This window comes from Ambystoma mexicanum, chromosome 7p, assembly GCF_040938575.1.
Source record: "Ambystoma mexicanum isolate Mex_15411 chromosome 7p, UKY_AmexF1_1, whole genome shotgun sequence".
NCBI lineage: Eukaryota > Metazoa > Chordata > Amphibia > Caudata > Ambystomatidae > Ambystoma > Ambystoma mexicanum.
Genome location: NC_090939.1, coordinates 89,054,630 through 89,065,759, shown reverse-complemented (window position 1 = coordinate 89,065,759; position 11,130 = coordinate 89,054,630). Strand labels below are relative to the sequence as shown.

The window sequence follows — 11,130 nt, the reverse complement described above, 5'->3', positions numbered from 1 at the left end:
CTAGGACACAAGAGTACTGTAATATTCATGCAATAGAGCAGGGAACAGGGGGCGTCTCCTAGGACCTATGAGATTAGGTGGGTTCAATCAGATTACGATTATCCCATTTTAAAAAAAAATATTAAAAAAATATCACAACAGAAGAATTGTGGCTACTTTTTTAATGTTTTACTATTGACGCGTAAAATGGTTTACGGTTTTCAAATATACATTTCTCTAGATTTACTAGCGACATTCATTAGAATATGTTTTAAATTTTACTCTGGGGTCATTACACAAAACCACTAACAAACTCCAGCAAGTGGGCACGCAACCCTTATTAAGGGGTGTTTCTGAGACGTACTGCCTAAAAATAGGCAAATACACCCATAAAGTAAAAAAAAAAAAAGGGAGTAAAGATACTCCCAACACAAAATAGGACACACACAAGATAGTCCACCCCGCTTTCACCACAACAGTTCCATGGATAGGGTTGTTTCCAGTAGAAAATCTAGTGCCACTGGAAGAAACTACTATTGTTATGGCCTGAGCTAAAGATACATACATGTATAAACATTTTTATTCTTATAAAAAAACTCCCGTTAGGTACAGGACTTTTTGTATTACCTAAACAATTATTTCATTCCAACCTATAAAAAAAAATAAAGTAAGAAAGAAAAATCCTGAGTAAAATACACCCACACCAGAATCATCTGGAGCAAGTGCGGACAAGCTTCTGCATCAAATTCAAAAAAGTGAGACAATTGTTGATAAATACCTTATTTTTATTAATATACACAGTATATTTTAATAGATTAAGATACCCTCCACATAAAACACTATTTCACAGGACAGCAGTGCTCTCGAAACTCAAGATTTCAAGCTAAAAGCGAATGCTTCAACATTTTGTGCAGTCTGAATCAGATGTTGCATACAAGAGTGCATTATAAAGGTTTCACCTCCAAACGATATGCAATGCATTACATTACAGAACTGTATGGCATCTTGTAAGGCTCTGAGCGTTTACAAAACAATGCTCCAGTCCTGTCCAATCCCTTGCACAGGTAAGACATCCCATACGATTGGGAGCTGAGGGGATGGGACCTTGGAGTAATGGCACATTATCTGCTGGTGTTATTAGGTAAAAGGTGACTTAATTAGGGCATGGAAAGATGGTTCTTCCTTAAAATGCATAAATCATTTGCGATACATACTCATTCACAGCCACACACGCACAGAACAAATGAAACTTGTTTAAAGCGACTCCTAACCCTGCATCGCATACAAACATAAGACTCGTACAAACTTGGCAGACCACTTTTGAAATGTAATAAACTTGCATGTTAAGATTTCTGGTTCGAATTAAATTCAGTAAAGGCCACAAGGAAGTTTTATTGCCGATGCCATACTTTCAATATTGAAGAGACTCACTTTCAAATCAAGACCAACAACATAACATGCATAGCAATAATGCAGTATGGAGCTACTGGACGACCGCTTCTAGTTTAGAGCAGCCTGGCTGGTTTAAACGACTACGATCATGAGAAGCTTGATCGTAAGACAACCGGTGCAATACAAATGCAAACCACCGATATTACACCTGTGATGGCCCCACGTGTCAAATTGTGAAATGTGTTTTTCTTTTTAAAATTATGCAGTATGCACAAGTCATTACATGCCTTTTTAGAAACAGGTGAAAGATCTGCGTTGATCATCGGAATAATACTGAACAAATACTCAATCGTTTTGGGTTGGGAACAGACGTTGAAGGGTTTCCCCATCATTTTGACATTATTATAGTTGGTGGCGACACTCAAAAACATAGGTCACACATAGATTTGTCACACAGACACACACATCACAATCAACTCCTGCTGATTGAATGATTTCCTACACACAGTAATTAGGTCTAGCCCTCAACTATTGCAGCCCCTACATTATTTGGTATTTTGATAGTCATCTGTTTTTCAGCTGTGGTTAATGGGCACTTAGTGTTTACTATGTCCAAAATAATACATTTTAAGCAAATAATGATGTATAACCGGTTTGACCAATTGACCAGAGCATATTCATGAGGAAATAACATAAGCGGTAGCACACTAATTAGAACCAACTGGAGACCATCACGGCAGCTGTGCATCAGAAAAGACCAGATCAGACAAAACTAGACCAACTTTAATACTGCGTCTGTCCTCTACTAGGTTGTTTGACCATAAATGCTGCTCAAGGAGTCCATGCTAGAAAAAACAGCATCTCCACTGCACCGGCCACCCAAAAAGGTGATAAGGTGACTTTGCAGAACAGAATGAGCGAGAGCCAATTGTAGCTCCAGGTTACCATACAATGACTTCATCTAACAGTTTGAATAGAAATGCACAGTATGAGACACTGCTATATGGGCAGACCGTACTGAAAAGCAAGAAACGATACTGCCCAGGCGCAACAGGCTGGTGCCTGGAGCCATGCCTTTTATGATCTAACTAGACAATACACTACCCAATGTATGCAGACTTGTGCATTGTTGTATGAAGATTCTGCAGGCCAAAGTGTGAGGAAGGAAGATAAACTAGTCCATTGTGGATATTTAGGCCACAAACTGAATTTACCCAACTAGGAGATGTTAAAATCACATATGTTTGAACCAAACGATGTGTGAAGATATAGACTTCAATACTACTTTTGGCCTAAAAGCAAAGCATAACTGGAGAGAGAGACAATATTGCAATGAACGTGACCAGGGAGGCAGACTGAAGCCTTCACAGCTCAGATGTGCACCCAGTCAGCTGTCCTCCTAGGAGGCCAGGACATCTACAGATCATTATTCTACCCAAGGGGCTAAAACATTTCCACAAAAAAAGAGAAGCAACTCTATGGCAAACGAGGACAAAGTCGAAAAAGGCATCTCTGTTGTACCAAAGAAACTCTTGAAGACTTGTCAGAATGCTTGATTAGACAAGCTTTCTTAAGGCTCTCAATGAGGGCAGATGCACCAAAGCAATGATTGCACACACTGCCCGAGATCTATGCTAGAGATGTCAATTAACATTCTATGTACCACGAGAGGGCTAGACAATTTACAATATTGTGTTCATCAAACAGTAAAAGCTAAAAAGGGCAATGCAATGAAGCACACAAATTCCATATTTGCCAATGATACAAAAGTGGACATAGCACAAGGAAACCTGGAGACCCAGCAGTGAAAACAGGTCAAGTAGAGGCAGCTGAAGGTGGCTGTGGATAAGTGGATCCCGAGGTAAGAACGCCAGAGGAATGTAAATAAAATGTACAAACTGAAAAAAAATATCTTTTGCAAGGTAAGTACAATCTGTGCTGGTTCTTAAAAGGAAAAAAAAAAGATTGCAAAAAAATATATTATTTGGCGATATCGGAGTCATAGTCCAAATTAGAGACTCCTTCCCTAATCTCCAATACATAAAACAAATAGCTTGTTCCCTTTCAAGATTGCTACACTTGCCTCATCTGCCAGTGCGTGTTTCGAGAAACAGGCTCTTCTTCAGGGTATACTTTTATGAGCTGTTGGCAAAGGTGAACACCATAAATTAACAGGTTTGAGGTCATTCGCATCAATTCACTACAAGTACGTAAATCTAGCAGTTATATTACACAATATAAGTATTATCAGTTGGGACATGTTTGCAGCCCATTTATCTTTTGATTTTTTTGTTTTGTATCTAATAATTATGCCATGTTAAATGTACATTTTAAGAGCGCAATTTTGTTTATATACTAAATGATAGTGAATTAATTCCAATTAGCTCAAATTGGTTTATTTACGGTGTTGACCTTTATTAAAAGAGGAAATGCTATTTTGATGATAATACTCAGTTGACTGGGCGCAGTTCAAGCTGTTCAAAGGTTTTTTTTGTCTTGCAAATTAAACTGGCCACTCCCATCCTTAACAAATGAGGAAATAGATCTGGGGCGGGCACAGACAAACATCAATACAAGTACACAATGTCTTGCCATGGCCTGAAAAACAAAGGCACACAGCAACAAATAAAGCATGACCAGAGAAGTCATTGCCCATGCTATTAACATTAAGACACAAAGTTAGATGGGGCTCATACTAGAACGTACATTCTTTTTTAAAACGTGACCCAAAAAAAAAAAAAAGAATAAATATGCCCACCAAAGAACGAAATGGTGGTTTTTCTAAGTCTCAAACGTGCGTTTCCTTTTTCTTCGGGCTTAACACTGGGAAATTGAGAAGATTCGGACCACTATAAAAACGAGTAGGTCCAGGAATCCGTTCCCATCTCTGCCCTGCAGTGCTCAATGCCTGATCGTTGAGGTTTTCTTGTAGACACTAAACCAGGTTTATGATGGGAGAAGCCACTTTTTAGTGAGATGATTGTAGTGAATATAAGGCACACCTAAGCATATTAAGGATGGGTACATTTAAAATAAAAATCTAACAGACAAGCTCACATTGTATACATACTATTGGAACCGCAGAAAGTACTGCATCGGGATTAAACAAACCAAGTAGGACTGCCTCCTTATCAATGCATTTCGGGGACTAAGTGCTTGAGAAAAGACAGCAGGCTTATGTTCATCTTGCAAAAGAGATGCAATACATCGCAATTAAGGTCATTCAATGCTCTTCCAAGGCTCGAATGGAAAGCCAGTTCATTTTGCTCGAGGTGCTGGTTCATTGTGCAGGCTGCAGCTCTCGAGAAGCAAAAGACTAAACCACCGCTGCCCACCACTCTTGCTAAAATGGGACCCACATCGGCCAATCACATTTTAATGAATGCAGCAAGAGGAGGCCGGTGTGTCCACTGTTTACCACCACGCGGCTTATTGCAAATCCCATAAACACAAAAGAATAAATGAAGGAAAGGCAGCCATGATCCAACTAAAAAGAAAAGGAGGTCCCATTCCCCTTTGGATCGGTTTTTTCAAAGGCAATAAGCTGACTTGGCAAAAAGCAAAAGCGGCCATCAGAGCCTCGTGTGGAACATATAGCAAGGGTTTCCCCATGTCCCCCTCAAGCAAACATGTCCAGCTTCCTCACTACAACAGGTCATCCTTGTAACATGACTTGAGGCTGAGCAAAAGAGGCCAGTGAAGATTTGTACAACTAGACTATGTTTGATCTTTCAAAGGAAAATAAATATATAAGATTTGTGGTCTGAGACATTTTCTTTTTTGTGAGCCCATCCACTTTAATTGTTCACAAAAATAAAAGTTATTTTCTGTTGGCTTCCACGCACTTCTATTGTTGCGGCCAGTTCTGTTCCCCAGCAGTTCTACACAAATCAAAACAAGAGGGAAATCTGCTCTTTTTGCGCATTTACCCACTGCTTCAGTGTTTGTAGCTCATGCTAGGGTCTTGCTTTTCAACAGTGCTCCACAATTGCTGTATTGCCGGATGGTTGTCCATCTCTTTCGCCAATTTATTTTACCCTAGGAGAACCTTCTGCATACGGCGTGCCGCCGCGCTGGCCTCGTCCTCCGAATCAGACTCACTCTGGGAGGTGTAGCTGGAGCTGCAAGGGGAGGAGCACTCAGGAGAGCACAAGTAATGCATCAAAGGGAGGCGGTACTTCCCGCAGAAATCCACAAACTTGATCTGTCTGACGCAACTGTCGAAGTAGACTCCTGCGGGAAAGGAAGGGAGAGGAACATTAGAAGAATTTCCATTTAATTTACACATTGTGTCTGCATTCCCTTGCTCATGTTGTAGAGCTAGTGAGGGCATTTGTACAGGATACAATTACAAAACATGTGGTACTCGCCCACCTTCACATCAGCATCCATTTTCTAAGCTTCTCCATAAAAGTTGGCATATGGTGACTCAAGACATTTTAGAAGAATCAGAAAAAACATTTAACTCATTCAAGCCGCAGGCAGCTTTGAGCGTTGTGGGTTCTTCTCACCTCCCTCAAAACATCCCACTCCTCCCGCAGAAAAGAAATATACTCAAGTCAGCAATATAACATGCACTGCTCCCTAAGCAGCCAAAGGGTCACTGCCACAAACCTTGTTGTCCATCCTGCAATGGTTATGCCAGCCACAGTAGCAAGTGTAGGTATCCCTATTAACTCCACAGGACCAGTTCCTAAACACAATAGACTTCGAGCATTCATTCTTAATTCAGCTGTCTTGCTCCCCCCTCAATGAAACATTTATAATACACCCCCCCCCCCCCCCCACACCATTCAAAATGGTCTAAATGTAATGGGCAACATAGCTCTAACCCTTTAAACCAAACAATGTGGCTTTTACATTCAGAAGGCGCAGTCACAAAGAATACTGAACTAAAACCGCAACAAGTTAACAGATTTCAAATGATCAGTGCATAAAATAAAACTAGCAACCCATGGTAAGTAAAACAGTCAAAGGACCATAATCCAGGTTTATGTTGAGACAGAGCCAATTAGCAGCTAGTCTTCCAGAGACGTCTTATATTCAATAGGTGAATGATGAACATCTTAATACACAAAGGTACACCATGAAAAAGACCTAAATCACTGGCTGCCGATCAGACGACAAAGAGCAGGTTTATGTTCACACACCATGCAATGTTTTATTCTGTATGAAATTCATGCGCAGCAGATGTTCTTGCGATCAAAACATTTCTAGTCTTGCTAGTGGTATTTAACCACTCTGCACATAGCAACATACCTGTACTACAGATTGGTTACTCTTGGAGATACAATGCCCAACAAAAGCTTACAAATGATTGACGCACTGAGCATGGTTTCTAATCTATCACACAGCTGCCCCAGGATTTACAGCAAAAATATACACTGTAGAAAAAAATAAAGCATTCCACATTGGACTGCATCCTCAAAGCACTAGGTTATTCCCGCCCACCACACACTTCCCCCCTTCCCTTAACAATACCAACCTTTAAATGATTACCCTTATAAAACCATAAAATAAATTATATGGAAGCCCCAAAGCTCTCCTGTAAAAATCAAATATTTCTTTCCATGAACATTAAGTCACAATTCAGTCTAAAATTGACAGCGGGCATGCCCAACACACCTGCCTTCTAGACTATCCTTTTACAGCCCTGAAAACAGTTTTTAGCATAGCAAACTGGTTGTATCAGTGAGTATACAAATCTGATCGCATAACCCTATCCTGGTAGACAAACCACCAGAGCTGAAACCGAGCTTACCCCCAGCCAATTTCATGTATATTGGTTATCACTGGCTGTAAAAAGGTTTAGCAGACCAGTGGATGAGCATGAGTTGGGAAGGTCAAAAATCTCTGGGAGGAATTGGGATACCAACCGATCAACGAAGTATCAAGGATCAGGCTCAAAATATTCATTTTGCAACAGGGTGAAGGACAACTGAACATTTCCTTAGTCATGGGCAAGTACACAACAGCTTTCAGATCCACTGATCGAGGAGGGCCTAAAGATCTGCCCCTTCATAATGATCATCATTTTCCTGAGGTGCAGGACCAGAGATAGCACATCCTGCATCATCAGTAAGGGGGCAGAGGTTGGTAGGGCTAGAAAGCCAATATTCATGATAACAGAACCACTTGCACAGGCAAGACGTGGGTTAGTCCTGAATGTAGCCTTAAACAGCATGAAATCGCCTCCTCATGTTCTGAAATCAGGAGCAAGATCAGCCCAGTAATCAATCCAGACTAGCATTCACAGATGTCCAGAGGCAGTTTTCAGATTGGGAAACATACTTTTGCTTAGCAGTAGGGTACTCGCCAATCATCAGCATGGTTAAGCTACCAAAACTCCAGGAGAGAGCCCTCATTTTTAAAATTGCAGTAAACCATTTAGCCCATACACAGAGGTTAAGAAATAAAGTAGGCAGAAACATGTCCTGGTTAAAATGAAAGTGCTCACTTTCCACGAAAACCCAGAGAATGTCGTCAATGTTTCACATAGGTCCCACTTGACAAAAGTTTGACTCATGTGGCCAATTTGTAAGTAAACTACAACTTCCCATTACGGTAGAATGCAAAATGTGAATACAAGGGACGTCTACAAACACTGAGCACCCATGTTGGTTCAGAGTGACTCAGGGGTGGTGGAATTTAAATAATTAGATTTGTGCATGGACCTAGCTTTGGGAAGCAACATAGTGCTAGACAAGTCATGGGGGGGGGGGGGGGGGGGAACAAAGTGAGGGAAGCAGATACAAAGTATCAGGGATTTTCCAGGAGACAAATCCAAAATCTTTTTTGTTATCAGTGAGTAACAAGAGCAGATAATCAGACTGGGTTTTCGTGGAAAGTGAGTCCAGTTTTTGGTAGCTGTTTTGGGACAGTACCTGAATTTAACAGAGCTGCTGTTAAGAAAGCACGAACATGTGTGAATTTTCTGCATCGAGCTAAAGTACAGAGCAAGACCAGTGACTGAGCTCTTCCCACCAACCTCCGACACTGTGAGAAAGCATTGCTGTCATATACTTCACTCCCTTCTACTTGGGTCTTGTGCTTTTCAAAACGTCATCTTCTCCCATGTCCAATTACTGAGTCCCACTGCCAAAACTGTAGCACATTTCAAAGCCTCATTATGAATCTCCTGACTAATGTAGTATAGTCCAAACAGGCTTAGAGCTTTTGTCAAGCAATGTATTTCAGGCAAGCCTCGCATGGAACTGCCAGTGTCCTAACCCTATTTGCCTTTCATTGTCAATAACCTGTGGGGAAAGGCAACTCAGTGGGGTCAATAAGCCAGCTGCAAAGATAGTGTAACCTGTTAGTTCAGATCCTGTTGCTATGCGAGTTAATGAGATATGCATGCATTTAAGATGCAGGAAACATTCAATTGTAACAGAGTTTACTTAACTATCAACTTATCAAAAGAACTACTAAAGGTTCAGTGATTTAGAACACACATTTCATCCGGGATGCTTTACTTGTAATGGCTGATGCAACTCATTAGGGTTGATATACCTGCGATTGCTCAGAACACAACTGTTCAGGGTGGCTATGCTTGTAATGGCACTGAACACACCAATCATCAGGACTGCTATACCCGTGATGGCTCAGAACAGACATCTCATTTATGCTGCTGTACTTGTAATGGCTCAGAAAAAGCACATCCAAGGAGGACTGCTGTACTTGTAATGGCTCAGAAAAAGCACATCCAAGGAGGACTGCTGTATGTGTAATGGCTCAGAACACAACTCATCAGGGCTGCTATACCTGCGATGGCTCAAAAGTAGAACACACATCCCATGAGGACCACTATACTTGTAATGGCTTAGCAAAAGCACGTCCCATGAAGACCGCTAAACCTGTAATAGCACAGAACACATATATAATATGGGCTCTTGTACTTGTAATGGCATACATTGTTTGTATTCAAGCAAGTGCTGCATCTGGTCAGACAAACCTGCAACTCTAGAATTCCCAGCCTAATGGCCAAAAGGTGGTGTGCAAACATCTAAAAAGGAGCACCCAATGGTATAGCTGCACTAGATGTTTAGATATTTATTGCTACTATGTTATGTTAACGGTACTTATACAGCGCACCGTCACCAACGGAATTGGTCCCTGGGCGCTCGAGGATCTGTAAATGAGAAGGTGGGATGGGTTAGTAAGGTGAAGAGGGTGTAGGATAGTCGGTGGAGTGGTGTTCTGTTGGCAGCTTCAACTCGGTAGACACCGGGTGCTGAGCTTTGGATCGGTGTCGGTCCGCGTGTGCCGTTGGTGCGGCTTGTGTTGTTGCAGTGTGGTGAGGTGTGTGCAGCTGGCTGTGCGAGAGATGGTTGTGTGTCTAAGTTTGGCACTTGCTGCCCTACACAATTCAGTCTGAGTGTGGCACTCACCAACCCTAACAGTACCATCCAGATACCACACAGGCCAATGTTCATAATTCTATCAAATTGCAGGACATGCCAACATTCTCAATTCCTTTTAAGTGTAGTACTTGGCAATCTTCATAATTCTGTGCAGGTGTGGCACATGCCAACATTCACAATCCCGTCTAGATAAGGCGCAGGCCAAAGTAGGGAATTATGTCCGAGTATGGTGCATGCTAATCTTCACAATCCTGTCTAGATACGGTGCAGGCTAATGTTCTCAACTTTATGCAGATGGATGAAATTGGTTAGTTTGCATAGCTGTCCTTGCAAGTATGGGATTCCATCTAGGTGTGGTACATGCTGACATTCACATTTCTGTCTAGATGTGGCACAAGTAAAAGTTAAGAATCCTGAGTGTGGCACATGCTAACAATCACACTTCTATCTAGATGCGGCGCATGCTAAACCCTACAGGTGTGGTACTAGCTAAAGTTGGCAATTAAGTCAATATACATCACAAGGCAACATTTACAATCCATTTACAGTGGTCACAAGTCTTCCTAAGTATGTATTGTCTAAGTCTATGGCAGTCCACGCTATTGAATGTAAGGTAGAGTGACAGGGGCTTTCTGGAGTAAAGTAATTGCTCTACACCCCACCCATGCCACAATCAGTTTTGTTGGTGTCTGCTGGCTTCCTTGGCTTCCCCGGCTGACACCTGCAGACATATTGGAGTCGACAATGTAGGCGCTGCCCTTTGCCTCGGGCCCTTAGCCGCAGGGGCTGCTCGGCAGAGGGCTGCCCAGGTCAATTCCAGTATAAGGAGGGGTTAGCCAATGGGAGTCTGGGGGTGGGCGCGGGAGGCGATGCTAGAGGGAAAAGTTGGGAAGGAGCCTTGCGGACATCACGGGCCGCACAGTGAAAAACAAAACAAAAAAAAATCAAAATCGGCAAATTTGAAATGCATGGGCAGCCGGGGCGCAGTGCTTACCCGAGGGCCATGGTGGAAAATGTTTTACTGTGTTAAAAGACGAAGAGAAAAACAGTAGAGGAAGAGCAACTCTGAACATAAGCAATACAGAAGAACAAAGGGGTGGTGGAGGAGGGGGCCGAAGGGACAGAGAACATACTAGACAATCCAACAAAGGAATTCGAGCAACAAGAAGAGTGATCAATGAGCTACATGTTAGGGCAACAAAGAAAGTCAGAAGGCAAACAGAAATAAGAGGACAAACACACAATAGGAGTGAAGGAAAAGAAGCAGAGCAAAAGACATTTGAGAGAAAAATAAAACACGTATCAACAGCAGGTGGGGAGAGATGGAAATAGAAAAGCAAGACTAGAGATGAACAGGCCAATAACAGACAGTGCAAGAAAGATAATCAAAAAGGAG

At 41.9% G+C, this 11,130-nt stretch overlaps 1 protein-coding gene across 1 annotated transcript in view; it reads right to left on the bottom strand.

Annotated features, from left to right (window-relative positions):
* Positions 1-743: 743 nt before the first annotated feature.
* The window catches only part of LRRC58 (leucine rich repeat containing 58), an 87,130-nt gene continuing 76,743 nt past the window's right edge, over positions 744-11,130 (bottom strand). Inside the window, exon 4 of the mRNA XM_069635846.1 lies at positions 744-5,604. Within this exon, the coding sequence (XP_069491947.1) occupies positions 5,405-5,604 (200 nt within the window). The 3' untranslated portion in view covers positions 744-5,404. The remainder of the gene's footprint in view (positions 5,605-11,130) is intronic.